We start from the raw sequence: 24,395 nt of genomic DNA, 5'->3' as shown, positions 1-24,395 counted from the left end.
GACAGTTTAGAACAAGTTACACAAGAAATTCAGTCAGCAAAACATATATTATTTCAAAAATTTTAAAACTTTATTAAGACTGGATTTGCAAAGGGAAAGAAATTTCCAACCAAGATGCCAACATCTATTAGCCTGCTACAAAACAATTAAAAGTAATGAAATTTTGACTTCTCACTAAGTGTTAAGAAGCTTAAGATTAGCATTTGGTTAATCCTTCAGCCCCACGGAGAAGCCCTCACACGGACCAGACAGCATTCTGGAGGTGGCAATGCTGCCCCTCAGCTTCTCAGCATCTTCAAACAACAGCAGCTCGCCTAAAACACCTTTTATAATGCACATATGCACTCAAAGGTGCACAGAGAAACCCTGTGCCACAAGGCTGAGGTGATAGCTAAGGGCATTAAATGAACCTGTCTTTAAAAACAAAACTGGTGCACCTACAGTGAGAGACTTGTGTCAGAGGAGGGTCTTGTCACTGCCCACTCTCAGGGAGGAGCAGGGCAGGAAGGGCTAAACAAATATTTAATGTATTTCTTCAGAAGATATATTTAAAAATTGTAAAAGCCTTTGGGCACACACCCCCAAAAATAACCCCACCACCCACAGTACTATTTTCGGGGCCAGCTTTAAGGCTACACTCAGCTTTGCCAATGGCTACAAACACCTTGATCTATAACAGAGGGCATGCAGAGAAAAGGCACCGTGGTCCATTCATATTCAACAGCAGGTGCCATTTAATTCTCATTAAACTGAGCATGATTCCCACCACCTGCCCCTCTCCACCCCCACAGGGACAATGCTGGAGCAGCTGATGGAAACACTACATTTCACTGAGGCAAATCTACAGCTTCTCATCTTGAGTCTGAAACTTTGTTGCAAAAGGGAAAAGAACTGAAGACAGTAAGATCTGTGAAATTATGGTTAAACAGGCTGAAGTGAATCGTAAAGGCAAAGGTCAATGTGAGTGACTTTTCATATTTTCTTTGAAAACAGTGTTCATATGGGCTTCAGGAAAGGGTAAGGTTGTTCAGAAACTTGAATATGCTGTGTGTAAGATGTGCCATCAAGTATGACATCTGGAATATTGAAGAACTCCATCAGACCACAAACCAGACAACCAATAAAACACTAACATTAGTAATAGGACTGAGGATTCTGTTGCTTAGAAAAAGAAAAAAAGAAAAAAAAAAGGAAAATATTTCTAAAGAAATTATATTTTTAAATTCAATATCCCATTATATGATTCTCGATTTTTTTGTTTATTTACTCTGTGTTTTTAGGCAGAAATCAATTATGTCTATTTTTTTATACAAACAACACCTCTTAAAATAAAAAGGAAGCTTCAGTGAGAGCACAGCTATGGCAGCATCAGTCAGAGAATGGAGTAATGAAACTGATGCAAATACTTCAGACCAAGACTCAAACTTCCCCCCAACTCTGAAGTGTTCAGTTTCCTGGGAGTCAGTGTGGGCAATTTGGCAGGCATGCTCATGAATATATTAACTGACAAGAACCATCCTCCCCCTCCAGTTAATATATATCAGGAGGAAAACATGTAGAGAGGCTCAAATAGCTAAATATCTCAGGCTAAAAATATCAAGAACTCCCTCAGCTGGAAGTTGTTAGCAAGAGCTCTGATAAAAATAAGGAACCAGGACAGCATAAATTCTTTCCTTTCCCTGCAGAAAATAAACTACATTTGGGAGGAAAGTATTCAAAACATAATAAAAGAGGTGACTCACCCCTTTCAACATGCAGCACACAGTGCATGGAAGGAGGGGAGGGGGGACAGGGATGCAAACCCAGTGCAGGAGTCCTGCTGGGAAAGCAGCAATTCCCAGCTCCAGCACAGCTCCTGGAAGGCCCACAACAGCTCTGTCACACACAGAGCCTGCCCTGAGGGACCCCTGTGCCTCCTGAAGGGCTCCAGACACAGTGAATGACCAACTGAGTGAATGGCTGCTCCTGCATCCTTCTCCTGAGGTTAGTGGGATGCCCCTCCAGAAAGCTCCCAACACCTACAGCAGGAACTGCAAGGCTATGGACATTTTAAATTCACCTCTTAGCCAACAATATTTCCAGACATAGGCTGCATTCTTTATTTCTTACATATTTCTCAAACTTACCTTGACACAGTCCAATGAGAAAACCCAGAACTAGCAGAGCCAGCTTGGCTTTGGTTTGCAAGCAGACACATGCACATCACCCAGTTCTTTCATTTTTGGGCAGGTAGGGTATCAAAAGCAAGCCCAAACCACCTACATTTAACAGCCTTCCACACTCAGAAGAAAAAGGAGCTGAGCAGGATGGGCTTGTCTCAGCCACAGAGGAACACAGCAACCATGGTGTCTTAGGACTACTAAACCAGAAAGTAATTTACAACAGCATCCCATTCCTTCATTCTGGATGGAGTATCCCACGTAATGAGAAATTATCTGGCTAAAGCACATTACCAGTGCTCATCTCGCCATTTCATACTCACATAATTTGCATTTGTACATCACACTGGGTCACACACCAGAGACACTCAAAAGGGAGTGGACCTTTGGACCTTTCAGAGTTATCTCCAGTGCTTCCTTCCCTGCAGTATCCCATGGTATGGTAGGATTCTTCTGCACACCATCTCCAGTTCTTGTAGAAATAACAACTCAGGAAAGAAAGAGAATACTGGTGCAAGTCTGTATCTGAACATCACCTGAAGACTCAAAGAGATTGATGAAATTTACCTAATTTTACAAATGGCATGTAAGTAAAAAAATATAACTCTGCCACTAGGAAATACTCAGACCCCAGCTACCTCAGAAGGAAATATTCTTGGACTCTAGAATACAAATACAGAACTGTAGGAGTGGGCTGGAAAATGATTGTTTACCCAACTTGCATCTTTGAACACAAAGGGAAAAAAACCTTGACTCTGATGTAAGGACACCTCAACATCTTCACAGAGGATTGCCACAGCAGAAATCATGGACTGTATCACATCCCTGAAAGAACTTTTTCTAGCAGTTTGTTGCAGTAATTTTTCCATTTTACATGTGGGATGAAGACGCACAGAGGTTCTGGGAAGCTTCTTGTGCTGAACAGTGGGTTGAGGGAAGAGATGGGAAGGTTTGTCCCAGCAGCACATCTGAGTATCCAGGCACATTGTGTATCAGCTTAGAATGTTTATCTGTTACCATTACAGCCATAAGGCTGTGGGGCAAAGAGGGTTCAACACACTTTGATCCTTGAGATGGCTTCTGTACTGTTTCAAACAGTGGTACACCTGTCCTGTGCTCTTCAAATGCTCACGTTCAGCTAAAATATCTGCCAGCTGGCTTAAAAACACCAATTTTCCACCCATCTGAGATGCTTCCACAACCTCCAGAATAGAGCCCTTCATCGTGGTTTTCATGCTGCTTTCAGAGTTCCCCCAAGCCCTGGAACCAGAATGCAAGGTTCTGTCATACACCTAGGCAGAATCAATAGAGCTAAAGGGGAAAAAAAAAAAAAAAAACACAAACCAAAAAGTGGGCAAACAAGAAAGAATACACTTTTGGAGCACAAAAGCTTCTTCAGGTCACTTGGCCTGTGAAAAGGTAAGAAAAAACTCTTTTCTCTTTTGGATAAACTTGTGTCAGTTGCTGGGAGTGCTGTCCAGAGAGAAATGGATGCTTGATGGGGGAACTAAAAGCTCATTATACCAATTAGTATTTTAGGGGAGTAGTACATTCCCAGGCAGAAAAAAAGTTACACATATGGACTGCTCTTGCTGTTTCCAGAGGCTTTCATTCACACTGCTCTAAACAAATACTTTGCCTTAGGAAGCTGGGTGGTTGGGTAGTCCTTTTGTCGGTTCTGAAGAGAAGTAAATACAGGTGTTGAATATTGATCCTAAAGACAAGTAAATACAGGTGCTGAACATAAAATCAGCCTTGGTGAGGTAACTACAGTCATTACACAACCAACAGGTAGGACACTGTAAATTTTGTTTCCATACCAGGTAACACGGCAAGGGTACAAGGCTGACATTGAACCAGCTCAAAAGTGGACCAAGAGTGCAGTTACTCCATTAACTCTGAAAATGCCCCTTTTAATTTTATTCCATATTTGAATCAAAAATGTTTATTTTGTCTTTTTTTCCCTCACCAATCTGCTTCTGTGATTCAACACACGTAAGTGATGCCCATTTGCCTGTTCTAAAGACAAAGATACAAACACAGGCAACAGAGTGACAAAAACTGGTGCTGGGAGAATGCAATGGTCATTTCTCTTTCAGCTATGTTAACTCTTTAAATATGATCCTGGACTGGGAAATGAGAAACACCAAGAAAGGTATGAGCTTGTTAAAACTGCCTGTCTCAGAACTGGACTGAAGTTTAGCTGAAATCCACAACCGAATCACAAAGGCAGGAAGAACATGAAAACATTTCCATTTTGAGGCTGCAGAATACACAGCAACTACTTTGCCAAGCTGCGCTGTTGGTCCCTTTAATCCCGTTTCTTGGTTCCTTTCACAACACCCTCGGAATGCCTCGGAATAAGGTGTCAGGAAGCCCGAGGCACATCTGACACTGCCACGGGTTATCCCTACACTTCCCTCAATTAGTTTTTCACTTGTGCCCTGAATTACTGAGGATTTCCAATGTTTGTGCTGAGCATTAAGTGCCTGTGTTCACTTCAGCCCACAACCATTTGCAGAAGGCAAAGCTCTCTGTAAAAACACACCACACCAGAGAGCCCCTCTAATTATGTCTTGCCCATTGAATGTGTACACTGTGCAAAGAGAAATTAAACAGAAACTAATGCCAAAATACTTCCACAAGCTCTGTGTGTTTCCCTGTGGCTGCAGCTGATCATCCCCAGCGCTGCTCTGTCAGGGAGCCCCTTATGCACGACCTGCTCTCTGAAATATGGAACAGGTACTCCCACAAGCTGCTGCAGGCATGACCCTGCATTTTCAAATTCATTTATTTGGCTCACAGTCCAAGCATTGAAACCACAGTGTCTTTTTTTGACTTTTTGAAGTATTTTGTAAGAGCTTTACTAGACAGTGATATGAGTGAAAAACTGCTCAATCCACTTACATTGTTTTACAGGAAAAATGCTTTTGGTTTTATGACAAGAAAAGGTTCTGTCTATTATTTGGGGTTTTTTTCCCCCTAAATGAGTAATGACATCCAGAATTGGAGACTGGCAACTTCTTTCTCTCTTTTTTTTTTTTCTTCCTAGTTTGGAATTATTTACTACATACTTATAGGTCTGTTTGGGGAATATGGGTAACATTTTATAAACAACTTTTTTTTAGTTACTGGATTTAATAGGAATACCTCTGCATCCAGTACTCCAGTCTGCTTTTGTTTCTAATCACCTATTTAGGATAATCTGTGAAGTCATTCAAAATAGTTTTCATTCTCTTTTTCTACACTTGGACAAATAATTTAAGTCTGGTATCTTTGAAACATAAGATAGTTTTTTGGGGGGTTGTTTGTTTATTTGGGTTTTGTTACATTGTAATAGATCATATTATTTCTAAAAACATTTTGAAGTATACATAACTAGGTTTGTGGATGCCCATGTCTACACACAATGGTCTTGTAAAAGTAAACATCTTTCCTTCATAAAGAATTAGATGTACATTTAGCAAAATTAGAAGTGACACTGGATTTGAGGAGCTGCATCAGAAGCCAGGAACACCAACGGTGTTTCATCTTTCAGATCTGCTCGTCAGGCCCATTACCATTACCAGAGGCACATTTCCAGACTTCCAACACTGCTCTTCATCTCCTGATCAGAAGATCGCCTTCATCTTTTCCAGCTTTGTATTTTTGTTAACTAACTGTCCTGTGTGCAAGGTCTGTGTGTTTATTTGTTGATCATATACTTCTAGTCCAACCCAAAAAATCAACTTATATTTGTATTATTTTACAATATGCATATAAACACACAGGAAAACCAAATTCCTCAGGCTGCAATATATGCCTTTTCTTTGTTCAAACACCACCTTCATGTACATGTATCCTCTCCAAATTCACATTTCACGCAATATTAAACAATAAACAATTAAGGGAGCCAAACAGTTCAAGAGACACACAACAGGAGTCATAACATTCGCTTCCAGGGCAAATTCAGATTTGGCAAGGGAGCTTCAATATTCCTGGCAGACCTGATGAAATGTCAGTACCTCAGCCACACTCCAAACACTCAAAAAGCACCTGCACCTCCACTCAAAGGCTGACCCAAACAGGAGCCATCCAGAGCTGGCCCTCACTCTTTGAGAGTTAGCTGGGAGAAGAACATAAATAACATATCTAGCATGGAGAAATCGTGAGAGGACTTGGGTTCCCAAATCCTGCTGTTGCTGCTCCAGGGATCTGATAAAGCACCACAACTTCTGGGGAGCGTCAGGGGGCAGCCCACCTTGATCCTCACAAATCTCCCCATATTTATGACACAGTCACACTCCCTGTCAGCCACATGATCCACTCCGTCCCGACACTGTCAAGAACAACATGGTTATTAAGGAATTACATTGCACTTCTGCACTCCAGTGTCTTACTCAGAAAGCACAATCCCTCCCAAGGAAAGGAACACAGGCTACTGCAGTTTGCCACTGATGTTGCTGGAATTTTTTTCCTAACCGCTAAAACAGGTTTTCAAAACTGAAATCCAACACCTTTTTATAAGCATTAGAGTATTTATTACAGAAAACATAGACAGTGTTTTACTTTCTCCTACTAGGTGTAAAAATACTTAATTCCAGCAATGGAACATTCTTATTAACTTTCCAAACTCACTATATCAATATAAAAATACACATGCTAGTAACAAGACATTATCAATAGCAATATAAAAACAAAATTGCATGCACTGGAATTTACATATATTGGTAACTCCTTAGTACTGATTGCTTCTGTATTTTCAAAACACTGGATTCACCTATGAAAATTACAGGGTTTTGGTTTGGTTTGAAGGTGAAACCTACCCCAAGACTCTGAGGCATTGGAAATAAAAACGGAAACAACATAATGCACATCGTGCAATCAGTAACTTCTTAAACTTCTTTCAAATTCAGTATTTTATGTAGGAAGAGGAGAAAAGAAGAAAAGAAACAAAAAAGTGAAAAGCCTAAGAGAAGCCTAAGTAGGAAATTAGGAATTCATTGGCAATGTAGGCCTGATAAATCCCATTAAGAGTTTGGGGTTAACATCAAGGGTTGTACTTCAACCAGACCCATACAAACTCCAAAAAACACCAAGACCAATGTGCCCAAAGGCAGATTTAAAGCCCAGCAAGGATGGGATAAAGCAGTCCATGAATTCAATGCATAGAGGAGCTAAACAACCCTCACTATCCACAACCACAGCTGAAAAACAATACTTGCCATCAGAAATGTGTTTTCTGAAATCTGGATTTCCTCAAATTGTAATTTTCAATTGATAATTGTTCAGGAAACAAGGTGGGGCAAAAAAAGTCTGGTGTCACAGTTTTCTTTCACGGGTGGCTCACCTTAACAATAAACCCTCAACTCTGGTACTCTTGCCCAAAGAATGTCAGAGAGAACTTTGGAAAGTCTAGAGAAAGAAAATGGGCAAAATAAATTATTTTAATTTAAATTTTTGTTCTTTTATCACAAACTAGGCTAGTTTCCTAGAGAGGAGATGTGTATGTCAAATCTGTGCACAGCTGGGGCTTGGAGGAGCCAAAGGCTTCTCCACAAGAGGCTCAGGTCACTCTGGGCACAGGGAAAGGAGGGACAAAGGGAGAGGAGAGGAAGGGCTTTAGGGACAGAAACCGTCGGAACAAAAAGGCAAGAGGCCAACATTATCTGTCAAGAAAAAGAAATGTCAGCTCAGTTTGGCTCACCTGGGAAAGTGGACAGTGGGAGAGGAGGAACAGGTGGAAAAGTTAAAATACTAATTTTGACTCTTAGCCTATCACATAACGCTTGCATCAGCAAACATCTTCATGAAATGAAAAATCTGGGTAAAATTACATAAAATAAATTATGGAAGAGTCACTAACAGCATGTTTCTACAGAAGAGAGAACATTTCAGCAAAGCTCTTCATACCCTAAACCAACTCCACTAAAAGGCTTTCATTAATGAGTGCTATGTAGAAATACAGAAGTGTACATGACAAATCAGGAAAAATTACAAGCCCTTCTGGGGACAGGAAGAGAATAAGGAAAGTTAATAACAGAAAATTCAATACAGGCAAATGTGGAGTACCATGCTCAGGACTAAGAAATCAAATACACAAATATGAAAAGAGGAATAATTGGCAAGGCAGCTATGTTGCAAAAAGAACCTGGAGGGCGTGTGACTGCAAAAATGGATTATTTTAAAAACAAAATAAAACAACCCCCCCATACAGACAAACAACTCCCCCAACAATAGCAACATAAACACGCAAGTGTTCCAGGGAGTTTTAATAGCATTGTTTTATCTGTGTTATGTCAAATGAAAGGTAATTATTTCATTCTGCTCTGGATACACTACTAACAATATGGAGAAAAGAAAAAACAAACAGTCCAGAGGCAAGAATCACAGAAGGTGTAAAAGGGAAAAAAAATGACCCACCACAAAAATGTTCAGTTTATTTTTATATCTGATGGAAAGTGAAAAGCTAGGACTCTGTGGTCTTGACTATTGCCATATTTCAGTGTCTTAGAAAGGGACATTTTATGTTCTCACCTGCTCCTTTCCTGGAACTGTAAGTGAGAAATACCTCAAAGACTAGAGAAGCATGGGCAGAGGTCACTGAGATTTCTGGATTAACACGTTTGTTGATATCTGAGGATGATTTTCTCCCAGGAGCTGAAACAACACCTGCCCACTGCCTGAACAACTTGGTGTTAGGGGTCAGTGGCTCCACAGTGCAGAAAAAACCCCTCAGCTGTGACTCAGCCTGGACCAGCACTACTTCCCGGAATGTTTGTGCACCAAAGAAAGCAGGAAACAAGTGGTCCTAACCCCAAGCAACACAGCTGGAAGGCTCTGTAGACACAGCTCCTGAACACTGATGGAGAAAAATAAGTCATCTGGTTTTGCCCAAAGGAGCCTTAGCAGAAAGTTCTGAAAAATAAGGTGTTTTGAGGCATTGCTCATTACCTGCAGAGCACCACACGAGGCTGTGCAGGGCAGAGACCCTGCTCAGTCACCCCAAACCACAGAACCACACGTTGGTGAGTCTCCCTCCCCAAGCACAGCAGCCTGGAGAGGCCCTGCTGCAGGTGAGTGCAGCTCTCCAGCCTGGATCATTTCAAGTGCATTTCCCAGTTTGAAGTGTATCCACAAGAGAGACAGCAGTTTCACAAAAATACTACATTTCTACAAGTTCCTTTGGCATCTCATCCTGTGGCAAGAGAGACAGTGGAAGCTGTCTATATGCCTTTCTGGTCTGTGATACTTCAAGAAAGAAAAATAAAATAAAATTCAGGGCTACATAGATCAAAGTGGGCACCCAATAACCAATAAACATTTTTGTCTTTTGCTTTTCTGCGTCTTACTGCCACTTCCAAACTGGCTGTCGGTCAGGAGTGGCTTGATGCCTATTTTTAGAGGTGAGGCTCAGACACTGTGGAGCTGGGCACCAAAGAAACAACACAATCTTCCTGTAGGAACAGCCGTATTATGAAACAGCAAGGCAGCCATAAGGCACAAACCGCAAGACAGCAAAATAGCAAATTATCAAATAGCTGCTCATTACCAAAACAATGCTCTTCCCTGCACAACAAAAACCCCAGAGCTTTTTTTTTTTTCTCCAGAGGGGGAAAAAAAAAAAAAATCAGTGAACATGCAAATGAGGGCAAAGTGAGAAATATGCTCTGTGTATATCTGCAGTTTCCAAGTTAAGAGAACATTTTTGGGAATGCAAGTACAGCGCCCAGACACTGCAGAGACACACTGTTCCAGCTGCTTCTGAATGGCAAATCCTACCCTTCCCTCCCGGGGCTCTGACATCCCTGAGACACAGCTCAGGACTGCCACACAGCCCTCAGTCAGCTGCCATCTCATAGGTGTGGGTCGGTTTTACCTTGGAGACAACAAATATTAAACCCCTGCCCTCTCAAGTCCTTCCTGGCAGCAAAGGAATGGTCATTTCCCAGCACCTGGAGGGACAGAATGTTCCTCCTCGCTCAACAAAAGCCTCCCACTTCCTGACCTGCCTCCTGGCTGTCCTGGCTCTGCTCCCTCTCGCCAGGTCTGTGTCCCTGGCCACGATGCTGCAGCCTCCTCCCAGATCCCTGACCCCAGATCCCTGATCCCAGACCCCAGGGCCAGTTCTCTCAGGGAGCAACTCTCTGTCTCCCCTCTCCAGACTGACCATTTCCACCCCTATGCTCCCTGTTACCCCTGTGTCCTGGCACCTCACAGCTGCAGGCTCCAGCTGCTCACATCTCCACTTCCCTTCCCACCCAGCCCCAATTTTCCTCCCCTCTGATCCCAGGATCTGCTGCCTCCCAGGGAAGATGAAATATTCAGCGATTACAGTCAGTAAGCCCTAAGCATATGCAAATGGATCTTTTTGAGAAGGCTTGTATCCTGGCTAAATTCAGATGCTTTGTCATGCAAATGGGACAAAGACACATCTCTGGAATCAAATCCCTCATCCTTTCAATTTTCAACCAGATTTCAAGTGTTTTGAAGGAGAGGGCTATCATTGGTCTTCCACGGTAAAAGTTGAGAAAACTTTTAAAACATTGGAAAACACCTATTGTCTTTGCCCGATTTTCAAAATGGGCCACCTTTGAACTGAACTTTTACACACAAAAAAAGTTAAATGAATCAGCACAAGGCTTAAACATTGCACTGTAAGTTTTCCACCCAAACAGTGCAAGTTTGGCAAAGTTACTGAAATCTTGGCTGCTTTAATACTTGTGACAGTATCATATGCCTGTAATTTAAGCAGAATTAATTTCTTCTGTTTAATCTGAATGGCAGCACATACATTTCCTGAAACATTGTCATGTGCTCCCAAGAAACCTGTGCAGAGAGAATGAACACCTGAAGCACATGGCCAATAATAAATACTGATAAATAGCTACTATTTCCAGAGCCCTCCCTTCTGCACAGTTTATTAAAATGTATATTCTTGTAAAATGCCTGATGTTCACAGACTCCCTGAGCAGCACAACTGCAACTTTTACAAGTCAGACCTGATGGATTCATGTCAAACCCAAACTTTATAAAGCAGGCAGGATTAAACTACCAGATTTGTCTTCAGAAGGCAGGGGGGAAATTAATGCATCTTTTACCACCAAAATCTTAAGAAACTAGCTGGCCACTTCCCAGGGATGAGTAGCAAATTCATCACTGAAGCCAGTAAATTTTTATCTGAATCTTATGTTTACGTAGCTTCCAAACATTGCAGTTGAAAAGGTGACTTAACTATGTAAACTCGTGCAATGCAGTCTTTTCAAATCTAAGGGGGAAAGAAACCATGAAAGAAGACACCCAAAGAACTGCACTCATACAAAGGATCTGTACACACAAACAGCCAACCTCTCAAAACAGACCTGAAGAGAAGCAGTATTTGGATAAGGCATCCTTTCATAACAAATTAAGTCACAGTCTCTAGTCATCCAGTTAGTTTTTAACCAAATTCTGGGTGTCTGCCAAGCCCCAAGAAGTTTAGGGCTTCTTGGGAAGAGGACTAGTTTGGAAGACCACTGGAATGCAAAGAAAACTGAACTTAAAACATATATTCCCACCAGAATTTAATTTTCCTTATATGTGTGTTAGAAATGCTTTTCTACATATATATTTTCAACTTGAAGTATTATTTATATATAAACAGGTATATACATTTGCAAATGGAACTTGTGTGGTCTGGTCAGTTTTTTTCCTCAAAGATTAAAACTTTAGAGAGTTTCACCATTCAGTGAAGTGTTGTCAGGTCCAAGGTACTAATCTGAAACAGTCCTATTTTAAGGAAGAAGAGGGGGAAAAAATGAAAACAATTATTCACAGCTGCTGTGAAGAGGTAACAGTGCAGGATGTGTGGATACTTTTTAGTCATTTTTCCTTTGACAATGTACTCGGGTCTGAGGTGGTGCCAGCACAGCGGTGTGGTGAAGAGCTACTGTTTAACACAATTTTTCCATCCTTGAGCAACCGGGATGGACACAGCCCAAAAGTAAGGCACAGCTGCCCCAGAGTGAGAGGAAGGGGCACAAAGACTTGTGATTTTTGTCTCTTCACCTTCCCCATGCCTCACAGGTATCGTGTGCCCTCACCTTTGGTGTTTTTGTTGTGCTGCACCTCTCTGGCACAAAATTGAGTATTGTGGCCCCCAAATTCATCTCCCCACACTTCACACGTGTTGTGAAGCTAAATAACACGGGCGGTTTACCCCAGAGGTCGAGCAGGAGGGACAAATAGAGGGACCATAAAACAAATGCCATCTCGGAACTGAAAATTTGCCAAGGGCTATTACAAATGGCTGGCAAAACTTTGTCCGTTTTTGTAGTAATTACATAACCTCAAAGGACACAAACACTGAATGCAGCACGCAGCAAGACACCGTGCTACAAGGCACACTTGGCACTGGGCTGCTCTGTAAAATACATCACAGCAAATATCACAAACAGCAGCTGAACAGCACACATCTCTTCCACACTTGGTAAATAAGCTTTTCACACCCTGGTCCTCTCACTGGCACACATCCTCATGGGGAACAGACATGGTCCACACAATCAGGCCATTAAAAACTGAGGGAGTGTAATTTAAAAAAAATTTATTTCCTCAATTATTACAAGTGTATTTTGGAGATTGGTTGCTGGCTACATATTTTAGGCACTTAAAATCTTGAGGAGACACGCCAGTGTTCAGTTGAATATTCTGTTCTAAAAACTTTGATATTAAACATAATTACAATCCCACTCTTCTTGATTAAATAAGTACTTATTGTATCAGTCAAACATATGTATTTTTCTCTGCAGTTTCCAAATTAACACAATCTCATGCAGAAGTCAGAGCTGTATTTTTGTAATGTTTAATTCGGCAGCCTCTTCTTTTTGAGCGAAACAAAAACTCATGCATTACCTTGGGACAAGCATTTCATGGCTGTAAAACAATGTCCTAAGAGGGCAAAAAATGCAATCACAGTTTTTTGGAAGTCAGAAAGAAAGCGTATGAAAACGGCAACGATGTGATCTGATCAGAAAGAAGAAATTTTAACAAAAGAAATACAAAAAAAAATCTGGAATGTAGACTACACACAATGGTATTCCATATCATAAAGCAAGTCTCAAAGCTTTTTTATATTTTTTTTTTTTTCACTGGAGGAAGGAGGAGAGGGGTAGAAAGAGGATGCTTCTAACTCCCAGCTGAGTTAATTTGTAAGCAGATGTAACCATGAAGCTTCTGACCTGTCAGGTCCACGATCTAAAACCAAACCGTTTCAGTGTTTTGCATAAAATAAAATACACGTGAGGAGCCCACATTTCCAGCTGCTGGTTCTGAGTGGGAGACAACGTGTATTTAAATCGAACAGCACCATCTAGCAGGTCCTCACAACTTTACTTAGGAGGGCAGTTGCTACTTGACAATAAGTCAGTTTGGCAGGCTTGCCCTGAAATTTATTAAGCATTTTCAGACCAAACGAAATATTATGTGCTTTACAACACCGAGAACGCCGAGGAGAAATCAGCTGCAATGAAAGAGTACGACTGAAAACTGTTTAAAGTTTCATCCCCACCACCAGAGCACTTGTGTGTGCGGCTTGCACTGGGTAGCTGTTGCAAAGCAGAATTAAAACAACATGATCTCCATCTGATCCGATGCACAGCAGCCCTATGGATTTGTTTGCAGTCCCACTGCGAGGTCCCACTGTGCCCTTCAGTGATTTACCGAGTGTATTGACAAACACCAGCGGCCACGTACCGCGAGGAAATGGTTTAATTCCCTAATTTTGCTAAGACAAAATAAACAGTGCTTCCACGAGCCGGTCAAGCAATTATTTTTAAAATTATCCCTCCGCTGGAACTAAGAAGTGCCACTAGTTGATCACATTTCAGAGCCCAAGTTGTGTCTCCGGCTGCATCTCAGCAATTAACGCTCGCCGGCAGGGCTGCCTCTGCCTCCCTCCGCTTTCCCGTGGCAAAGTTAGGTGTGAAATTGTCAAACGCCTTAAATTCCCCTTCTCCCGTAGAAACATTAGAGATGCCTGGCCTGCTGCTGCTGCAGGAAGCGTGCATGCCAGCCTCTGGAATTAGGAAGTCTTGGGAAAGAAAATAAAAAGAAAAAAAACCCAAAAAAACATCCAACAAAACAACCAAACAAAACCAAAAATAAAAACGCACGGAAAGAACTAACCCAATCAAAAAATAAAAAAAAAAAAAAGGAAAAAAAAAGGAAAAAAAATAATATTCAACCATCAAACCCAAAATTCCTAAAGTCAAGCACACACCAAAAAAAAAAAAAAAAAAACAAAAAAAAAAAAAAAAAACCCAACAAACCAAAAAAACTTTTGGGTGAAGGTTCAAGACAAGCTGCCTGAAGGGAAACTCCTCGGCCGTGCCCGGAGCGCAGATCCCGGCGCTGAACCCGCTCTGGAGCGATGCGATTTTTGGAACAGAGAGAGGTGCGAACCTGGCAGGAGGTCTCCGCCTCCGGACCCCCTCAGCAGCCTCACCCCGACCTTCCCACCCCCGGTACACTTCGTCCCCCTCCTCTTTTCTTCCTCCTCCTCCTCCTCGCACGGGCTTTTCCTCCCCCTCCACCCCCACCGTGCCGAACCGGCCTCGCTCACGCCAAGTCGCAGCCGCTACAGGACAACTTGAGGAGACGCCGTCCATTCCCCAGAAAACTGCGTTTCCCTGCCCGCCCGTGCCGGGGGCACCCCCAGCCCTCCCCGCCGGGCAGCGGGCAGGAGAGCGCCGGAGCTGCGCGCAATTAGAAATTAAAAAAAAAAAAAAAAATAATAACCGTAAAGCAGCATGAGTTGGGGCAGGCAGCGGGAGCCCGGCTCCCCTTTGTGCGGCGCCGAGCCCCCCCTCGAGAGCGAACAATGGGGGGCCGCGGCAAAAGTTGCGAGGCGGCGGCGAGTTGGGACCCGGCCCCCCCCCCCAAGCCTCGCCGGGGCTCTTTGTTACCGGAGGGGGTCCCGGCACCTGGCGGGGCCGAGCGGGCACGGCGGGGCAGCGAGCCTGGCCGAGCTCGGACCCCGCGCTCCCGGAGCGCGGCCGCCGCTGCCCCCCGCGCCCCTTCCTGGGCCGCAAACTTTTGTGAGGGGGCCGCGCGCGCGCGGCGGGCGCGGAGGGGCGCGGAGGGGCGAGGAGGGGCGGGGGGGGACACACTCACTTCTCGCGGGCCTGGCTGTCGGACGGGACGCTGCTGTTGCTCTTGCCTTTGCCGTACATGCCTGCGGAGAAGCTCCCGACTGTCACGCACCTGTCAACCCATCACCGCCTCCCCGGGACCGGCCCCGTCGCCACGGTGACGGGCGCCACACGCGCCCGCCATTGGCCGGGCCCGCCCCCCGCGCGGTGATGGACGGGGCGCGCATCCGGCCCCGCCCCCGTCCCCCGTCCCCCCCCCCCCGCTCCTCTCCCCGTCCCCCCCCCCCCCCGCGCGAGGGGGAATTAGAAACGGTTCGAGAAGGATTTTAAACAACCGGCTGTTCCCGGCGCCCGCCGCGCCGCCCGCCGCCGCGCCGCCGAGCGGGGAGCGCGTCGGAGAGACGCAAAGTGCGGAGCGGAGCGGCGATGGCGGCCGGAGCGGGGCCGGCCGCGGCGGAGCGCTCGCTGACGGGCCTCAGCCGGGCCCTCCTCAGCGGAGAGCCCCTCATCCGCAAAAAGCACCTCTGGGGGGTCTCTTCACACCCCTCACCTGTCGGCCGCGAGGGTCCCCTCATACCCCTCACCCTCATCCCTGAGGGTCTCTGCACGCGTCTCACCCGTGAGGGTCTCTCCTCACCCCTCACTCCTGAGGGTCTCTGCACACCCCTCACGCCCGAGGGTCTCTGCACACCCCTCACGCCCGAGGGTCTCTGCACACCCCTCACGCCCGAGGGTCTCTTCTCTTTCCTCATCCTCACACCCGAGGGTCTCTCCTCACCCCTCACCCTCATCCCTGAGGGCCTCTTCACACCCCTCAACTCCAAGGTCTCTCCACACTCCTCACCCTCGAGGGTCTCTTCCCACCCCTCACGCCCCTCGACCCCACGGTCTCTTCACACTCCTCACCCGTGAGGGTCTTTTCTCACCCCTCAGCCGTGAGGGTCTCCACACCCCTCACCCTCACGCCTGAGGGTCTCTTCACACCCCTCAACCACAAGGTCTCTTCATACTGCTCACCCTCACTCCTGGGGGTCTCTTCTCTTTCCTCACCCTCATCCCCAAGGGTCTCTGCACACCCCACACTCCTCACCCCTGAGGGTCTCTTCTCATCCCTCACCCTCCACCCGAGGGTCTCTTCACACCCCTCACGCCTGAGGGTCTCTTCTCACCCCTCACCCTCATCCCTTAGGGTCTCTTCACCCCCGAGGGTCTCTTCACACCCCTCACCCCCGAGGGTCTCTTCACACCCCTCACCCCCGAGGGTCTCTTCACACCCCTCACCCCCGAGGGTCTCTTCACACCCCTCACCCCCGAGGGTCTCTTCCCCCAGGGAAAGGGACCCCCCAGCAATGGAGGAGAGCAAGGGCCGACACCGGGCTGAAGGTGGGGAGGAAACATTTCCTGAACCGAAGCAGCGTGTCTTGGAGTAGCTTAGAAAATAGTAATGAAAAAAAAAAATATAAAAAAAAAAATAATAAAACCCACCCACAGTCTGAAGAAAATTCAAGGAAATGCTTTGATTTTTTTTTTTAAAGTTACATGGCAATAATTGCGTGCTCTGCAGAGACAGCAGAGAGAGAGAGCAGCCACTGGGGCCATTTGTTACTTGATTTCTCTTTTTTTAAGTACCCGGAGCTCTGGAATTTTTGCACTCTTCCTCCTCAACCACGGTCCTAAATTTTGCAGATATTGATGCCTGCTTATGTTTAAACTGCGGCTAACCTTGTAAACCCACTCCCGTGTGTGACCCGTTGGAGGGGGGCTTTTAGTATTTCCATGTTTTAAGTGAGAAATGCCAATCCTTTTTTTTTTTTTTTTGGTCAAATGCACCCAACATCTATCTCCCCTCCGTGTTGGCCGGCAAATGTCAGGAACAACCAGGGCCACGAAAAAAAAAAAAAAAAACCGACCAAAATTCGAGCAGGGAAGTTGTGCCAGACGTAGACCACCAGCATCTGTTTATCATTGTTGGAGCTGCAAGGGGGAAAAAACATCCTCTGGATCCTGAGCTGCCGGAGCGAAGGGAATGGTTGGTGAGGTGAAGCCGGGGAGGGGGGATTAGGAGAGTATTAATGAGCGGCTGGAACAAATTAGCGAGGGAGTAGCAGAGACAACAGGAAGGAGTGCGAGGGGCTGGAGAATCCGAGGTGCTTGTGGCAGTTCCCTGCCCGGCGTGGGATGTGCGTGCTCTAGGAACCCACCCCAAAAATTCATCACACCGAAACACACGGCAACAAAAGCCATTTTGTGCCAAAGTTGGTTGTCCGGGGCTTTCACCCCGTTACACGATTTTTAAATATTTTTTTTTTATTTTTGTTAACAGCGTGAGAGTGTGGTTGGAGTGGATCTGGGGAAAGAAGTAAATTAGGCTGACATCATTCACCCTGGTTGGGACCGAGGCTCCTGCTCCCGAGTTACACCCAGGAAACCAGAGGAAGCGGGTTATGGTGTGAGGAGAAAGTGGGAAAGGAGAAAAAGAGGGAGGAAGGAGTGAGTGGAAGGGAAGGAGAAGCCGGCAGAGGAAATGAAGGACGAGGAAACGAAGGCTGCGAAAAAGGGGAAGCAAAGTAAAAGCACAATGCACGGTGAATTTTGGGGGGAAAGACCAGGGAGAGAAGCTGAGAAGTTGCTGCAGGGTGAACCAAAGGGAGGCGTTTTGCCCGCATTGGGGCAGAGGAATTGTCACACGGAGCTGAGGTGGCACTGGGGCCAGCACGGGTGGCACAGAGAGAGACAGAGAGAGAGGGAATCGGGGCAAGGAACAAAGAAAGACTCGGGCTGTGGGGTAAATTAAAAATAAGGTTCCTGAGGAAAGGAAAGGAAAGGAGCGAGCGTGGACATCCTTGGTCAAGCCACAGGGGTAGCTGGAAGTTGGGTGCAGATCACCCGGAGCAGAACTTTGATCCCAGTGTTTGCTCGCCCTCGGGGAAGGGTGGGATCACGCATCGGGAGGGATGAGTAACTCCTCTGCAAGGCTCCCCTGTGCGGCATCAGCGGGGCTTTCACACCAAACTGATAAAGGTGGCGCAATCCTCCCCGGCGAGACAATCCTCCAAAGCTCTCCTTCTGTTTGCCTCAATGGTTTTGGTTGATTTGTTTGTGGTTCAAGGGTGGGGGATATGGCTGCGTCAGTGTTGTGTCAGCCCTGCGAGGGGAGAACTTATCTTCTGGAGAAGGACAATGTTGAAGTGTTTCCTAAAAATGTGATGGCGAGATAGCTGTCGTGTCCTTTGGATATGCATCCCGGGACGGGACTTTCGCAGCTGGGAATGCTTTGTTCCCGTTTTCCATGTGATTTATTTGCATCCCTGTGGTTCATTTTGGCCTGAAGGGCCGCCAGTGGGTTGTGTGTTCGCAGACCAAATCGTGATTTGGGGCAGAGCGGGATGAACTTCGGGAGGGAGGAGATGGGCCCTGGGGCAGGAGAGCGTGAAACGTTAAATGTTAAAAATTCTCTTCACAGGTCTGCCTCCCAAGCGACCATTAACATTCAGGTGATGGCTTTGTAATTTTGCTCAGAGATCCTTCCGTGGGAAGGGCAGGAATGGTGCTAACCCTTATTTATGGAGCAGGAGAGAAGCACAGACCCGCCGGGGCCATGCTCCCCCTGCTCCGGAGGAGGAACTCCGTCCCGGGCCGTGATCCACCAGCACCACGCCAACAAAACCCCACCACCACAGTGGGGACAAAACTTAGCTTGGGAGGCAGGTAAATCACCACGGAAACCCACCCGAGCAGCGTTCCCAGCCTCGGCGTGTCAGGAATTCTCCCTCGGGGCGGAGGTGCCCGCAGGTTTGCCGGGTACCCCTGCCCTTGCTCCAGTCATTCCCAGCACAAGCACTGCTCTCGGCAGGAGCACTTGGATCTCATGAGGCCAGCGCTGTAATTAATGAGATTTGAGGCGTGAGCGCCGAGACAAAATTCGAGTTTCCAATATCAGGAATGAAGATCCAGCCTTTGTTGCAAAAGGGGATGAGGGGTGGCAGTACTTTAAAGCTTCTCAGTCCGACACTGGAAAGGAATTCACAATGTATTTTTAGAGTGTTATAAAAATCTCTTACATAATGCTGATTAATTCTTCGGTTTTAGGGAAGAGCACTGGGCTTTGTGCACAAGAGTGTTGACCAGCTAAGCCACTGAAAAGGGCTGGTTTGGGCTGGATTTTTTATTCCCCCCGCTTTAACTTTTTCTTGGATAGAGAAAGCTGCAATTATTCAATTATTACAGGATTTTTCTTTTTGTTTGGGCGTGTTATGAATATTATTCTGGAAACTGTGCCTTATTCTTGGAAGTCTTTATCATTTTAAAACATATGTTATGTTATATCACCCTGTCTGAGATATAGGATAGCTCCAAACTGGGTGGTTGTTTTTTTTTTCCCCTCTCTCTTGCTGCAGCTAGTTAGAGTATGGATTAATGTTAAGGATATCTGCAGTGAAACATGGCTTGTGTGGCTGACTTAAAGAACATCACATTACAGGATCACAGCTTTATTGATACAGTAATATGTACAATCACTTTGTATTTCTGCCCGTTCTGTTGATCCTCAAAAATCATTGATTAGTCCAACTGGCAGGTTTCACACAGCCCTTAACAAAGGGCTATTCAGGAAATGAAGTCTGTAAGTGCTACTCCCTTATTTTAATTCCAGGTATCTATACTTATTGCTGTGTAGCTGGGAAGATTTTTTGGGCAAGATATCGTGGGAGAGAGATGCTTTTGTTTAGTCTTTTTCAACAGATACGTGACCGAGGCAGCTTTGAAGCCTTTTCTGAGGAATCCTTCGTCCTTCTGTAGAATGTTTAATCTTCCTGTGGAGTGTCTAACTATGAGACTCCTTCTGCAGACTTTCATTCTTGTGCCGTACAGATGAGCAGGGGTTGCTCAGGTGATTGAACGAGTCCTAAATCGTTGCTGGAGAATGGAGAGAGCAGGAATGCATAGGTCAAAACAAAATCTTTATTTGCCCCTCTTTTCCACCCGGGAGGAGGAAAAAAAAAGTAATTATAGCTCAGGGGTAGGGAGGGATAATCCTTGTGGGTCCCTTCCTGCTTGAGGTTCTCTGTGATTCTGGATCTCAAAGAAAGGCTTACCAATAACCCAATAACCCCTTGCACTTTCTGCCTCCAGCAGGAGCCACAATTCCCTCCTGTCTGTGCAGCAGGAGCCAGGGTGGTTTCACAGCCTCCTGTCACACAGTTCATCCATGAAGGGGCCAGAGACAGCACAAACACCATCAGCTGGCAAGAAAAACTTGCTAAGAACAAACCTTCCACGGGTTTATTGCTCTCGCTGGCTGTGCTGGGGCTGTTCATACACTGCACACGTGTGCAGTTCAGAATGGGGAAATTATCTGTACGAGGCACCCAGTGCCACACGGTCTGAACCTTGCAATGGAAAAAAACACACGTTTGTGTGTACTGGTTTCCTCCACGGCTTCTTTTCCTGGTGTTTTATGTGGTTTCAGCCCTCCCTGGTGCTGTTTTCACTGCAGGGGCTGTCACAGCCTCTCTCTCTCTCACTCAGACACTTGTGTGTGTGCCTTTGGTGCTCGTGCTGCCTCTCATGAAGAAAAGTTCAAACCCAGTCTTCCTCTTCTCCCCAGTCACATATTTTGACTTCTAGAATGGGAATTGATACATTTCCTGGTGAAATGTATTTGATAATTGGGGTAAAATTATGTCTACAAATACATAAACACCCTTAGTATCTGAGATCTCCCTAATTTCATTGGTTAGCTCGTTGTTTTAAGCCATTTCATGGAAATTACATTTTTCCAGACAACCCAGTCTGGGGGGGGGGGGGGGTGGGGGGTGGGAAATAGTATGAGAAAAAGTACATTGCCTTAGTTATTAATCATTTGAAGGATAGCTGAAAGTCACCATTGCTGGCTCAGTGATGTGTCACATCAGGAATGTGGCTCCTTGTGCTGCAAGTGACAATAAACAGAAGAAAAACTGAATGAACACTGGGAATACAGGTGGATGTTAGGCTAAATGGGACCCTGATCCTTCATGAAGCTCCACACGGGCAAATCTCTCTCTGCATGATGTAGGTGCAGGGATTTGTGGCAAAAGACTTTGCTGCTGAAGTGCCTTAGCTGCCACTTCTAGCAGTTAGTGCTGTGCTAAAAAAAAAAAAAAAAAAATTAAAAAAAAAAGCCCAGCCAGAAATCACATTAGCAGCATCAAAATTGCTTTTATTTTCAGGGTCAGTACCCTCAGCAATATGTTGCAGGAAAAGGTTGATCCCAGTATGGAGCTGCTGATAATTCCCGAGTTGGTTTGACATATGCAGGCTGCTGTCGACTTCAACAGGCTTATTTAACACATTTGTTTCTTTTGGGTTTAGGATTAGCCAAAATGCAATTTTGTGAAGCTGCACTGACTGATGGGGTTGGCTGCAGTGGGCTCTGGGCCTGGCAGGACTCAGGTTGCACAAGTATGACAGCAGAAAGTCTGCCCCTTTAGCCTGGACTTAACCATGGGTAGGGCAAATAACCTCTTCAGAAGGCTCAAGACTTTTACACTTATTAAAGTCTGCTCATAAAAAAGAGACTCTGAAGCAAGCAGTGGTGCTCAAAGTGAAGATCTGGGAAAATAAATGGCCAAAGCTATCACGCTGTGACAGCTCTGGCAAACCTTTGCACAGTTTTGTAAAACAAACACGCGTGATGTTCTCTTCTCTGCGTTGGTCTTTGCATTAGAAGCTCATACCTAACTCAGAGGATGAATAAAATGGTTCTGTCTCTCCCTCTCCACATATTTACTGAGCACATACTGGTGAATTAAGTGCCATCCCTGTGCTGCACCACGTCAGCCACGCTCTGTCAGCACACCCAGCCCCTCTGCAGCTTTCCTGCCTTCCTCGAGGTGTGTGAACCACAGGAGATGGAGATCACCCCAGCCTGCTCTGTGGGCTTCATATTCCAAGGAGCTAACTTCTCTGGATCTCAAGAATCACAGAAAATAAAACAACTGTCTGTGGGCTTGCTCTGCTTTTCAGCAAGTACAAAATGTGCCAGTGGACTCTGGTAACTGAGAGTGCCTCCACTGGTTTTCCACACCAAGATTTGAGCTTCCTTTTATGAACCATTTGAGGCTTTTGTGTTCAGCTAGGAAGATATTGAAAACTGAGAAAATTTCACTGTTTTGGACCCGTGGCCCAAGGAGGGGGTGGTGATGATAAAAAGCACTGGCACATGTCAAATCCAAGTGGTACCAGGTCTGACTGGTGGTTTAACAACTGGCCCAGAGCAGTGTTAAAAGTAAGAAAGGAAATTACAGCATTATTCATTAATTTATGCTTATGTATGTTTTGTTTCTCTCCACACACACACACATGATATTGCTCATATATATTGTTCATCTGGTAAGGAAGAAATAAAAAAAGAAATTGATACCAGTCTGCATATGTGTTCAAAAGCTTAGCAAATTCTCCAAGCTCTGCTGGGGATCAAATTTCATGAAACTGCAATAAAAAAATCCTTTTTTACCTTGTCTTTGTGTGTTCTGAGGTGGGTTTGTAAGGTTTGAATTACTGGGTAATAACCAAGAAGTCTCCTTTTCATGAGCCTGCAGCTGGGAAATGGACAGTTTAATATTAATGGAAAGAACAAACTCTTCTCCTTTCTCCCTCCTTTCTTCTCTGCACTTCTGCTTCATCGTTTCCTTTTCTGAGGTCCATGTCCTGGAACTACCTTTGTGGAAGTCCAGGTTGAACCACAAACTAGGAGCAGAGCCCAATTTTTAAATTTTTCACTTAATGACTGCAGTGAGAGTCAAATGACACCAACTTGTGAACATTCAGAATAGAAAAAATGCACTTCATTGACATATCTGCAATTATTTATTTAATGAAGAAACTAATATCACACGAATCTGCAGACTTCCCATCTGAAATACTTAATAAGTGCCCTGATATCAGCATGCCAGGGGAAAATATGGGAATATGGAAATAATTACTCCTGTTGATTATCTTCTAAGAGAAGAAAACTCCTAAATGTTTGTTGAGAATTACTTGGCACAAATGATTGAATAGAAGTAACCAGCACCACCAGTCTGTATTTTGGTGTATATCCACTTCAGGTCCATCCTGGCTTCACTTCCAGACAAGTTCAGTGAGAAATGGAAGTTAAATACCAAGGCTGAGCACATTACCACTTTTTAATCTTTACATTAAAGTACTTATTCATATCCTCTTCCCCTTAAGCCAAGTGCTGGGAATTCGGTGTGATGGATAAGAGAGGACAACCCCAAATCAGGGTCTCCAGGGACTGCTGGGTCTAAGGTAAATATAAAGTTAACTCTTTTTTGGGATTTCTGTCACAAAGGGGCTCTTGGCACCCAAAGGGCTGTGGGAGCCTGTTGAGAGAAGTCATGGGACTGAACTGAGAGGTGAAAAAGGCTTTTTTGCTTCTCCATTTCTGGAAATAAATGGTATATGTGAAGAAAACAACCAAAAAACCCCCAAACCTTTGCTGATGACTTCTCTGCTGGTTTTTGAGCTCTTCTTCCTGTGTCTAATCTTGTTTTTTAGGGAGCTGAACACAGGGAGCTCGTCTGACCTGTTGTTGGGTCCCTGAGAGGTCTGTTCACACAGCCAGAGCTGTCCTCGGGGCTGAAGGCCCTGGGCTTCTCCCCAGGTGGCCTCTCTGTCCCAGGAAATGTGGTGCTGTGGTGGGAATGTGGGTGTGTGAGGAGGAGCAGGGACAGTGACAGAACCAGGGGATGTCCCAGGGATGGGGCAGTGACAGAACCATTCCTGAGCACAAGGATGCCTTAGGGCTGTGAAACACACAGAGCCTTCTCCCATCTGTTCTCTCCTCAGCTCTCCACATACTTGCTGCCTGGCATGGTGTTTTCCTAGGATATCTGAGTAAGGAGGAGCCTGAAATCTAAGGTGAATTGTGTTATTTAAAATATCCTTCTTTTATGGTCCAAATTTATAGCCCAGCTTCATGAGGCTTGCCTGACCTGTGGTACCCTTTTTCCCCTGGTGATTTAGATGTGGCCTTGAGAAGCAGACAGGTTTTAACTCCTTCCATTTCCTTTCATGTTCTGCTTTCTTCCCCCTTTCATTTACTCCTGCGCTTAAAAAAACCCCACAAAACCCAAAATATTCTTCCATC

At 45.2% G+C, this 24,395-nt stretch overlaps 1 protein-coding gene and 1 long non-coding RNA gene across 6 annotated transcripts in view; one reads left to right on the top strand and one right to left on the bottom strand.

The window, feature by feature from the left end:
- The window catches only part of SSBP2 (single stranded DNA binding protein 2), a 134,552-nt gene extending 119,106 nt beyond the window's left edge, over positions 1–15,446 (bottom strand). For all 4 annotated transcript variants that reach the window (XM_064405131.1, XM_064405132.1, XM_064405133.1 and 1 more), the window contains exon 1: positions 15,288–15,446. In XM_064405131.1, the coding sequence (XP_064261201.1) occupies positions 15,288–15,346 (59 nt within the window). In that variant the 5' untranslated portion in view covers positions 15,347–15,446. The remainder of the gene's footprint in view (positions 1–15,287) is intronic.
- Positions 15,447–16,184: 738 nt separating this feature from the next.
- On the top strand, positions 16,185–22,733 carry LOC135290889 (uncharacterized). 2 transcript variants are annotated; one of them, XR_010353717.1, is made up of 3 exons: positions 16,185–18,973; positions 20,006–20,153; positions 21,617–22,733. It is a non-coding gene; the product is annotated as an uncharacterized LOC135290889 (long non-coding RNA). The 2 variants fall into 2 exon arrangements; XR_010353716.1 differs by lacking the exon at positions 21,617–22,733 and having other exon boundaries at positions 20,006–21,068.
- The last annotated feature ends 1,662 nt before the right edge of the window (positions 22,734–24,395 follow it).

Source organism: Passer domesticus, chromosome Z (genome assembly GCF_036417665.1).
Source record: "Passer domesticus isolate bPasDom1 chromosome Z, bPasDom1.hap1, whole genome shotgun sequence".
Lineage (NCBI taxonomy): Eukaryota > Metazoa > Chordata > Aves > Passeriformes > Passeridae > Passer > Passer domesticus.
Note: the sequence above shows the minus strand (reverse complement) of the source record. Positions and strands in the feature narration are given on the sequence as shown.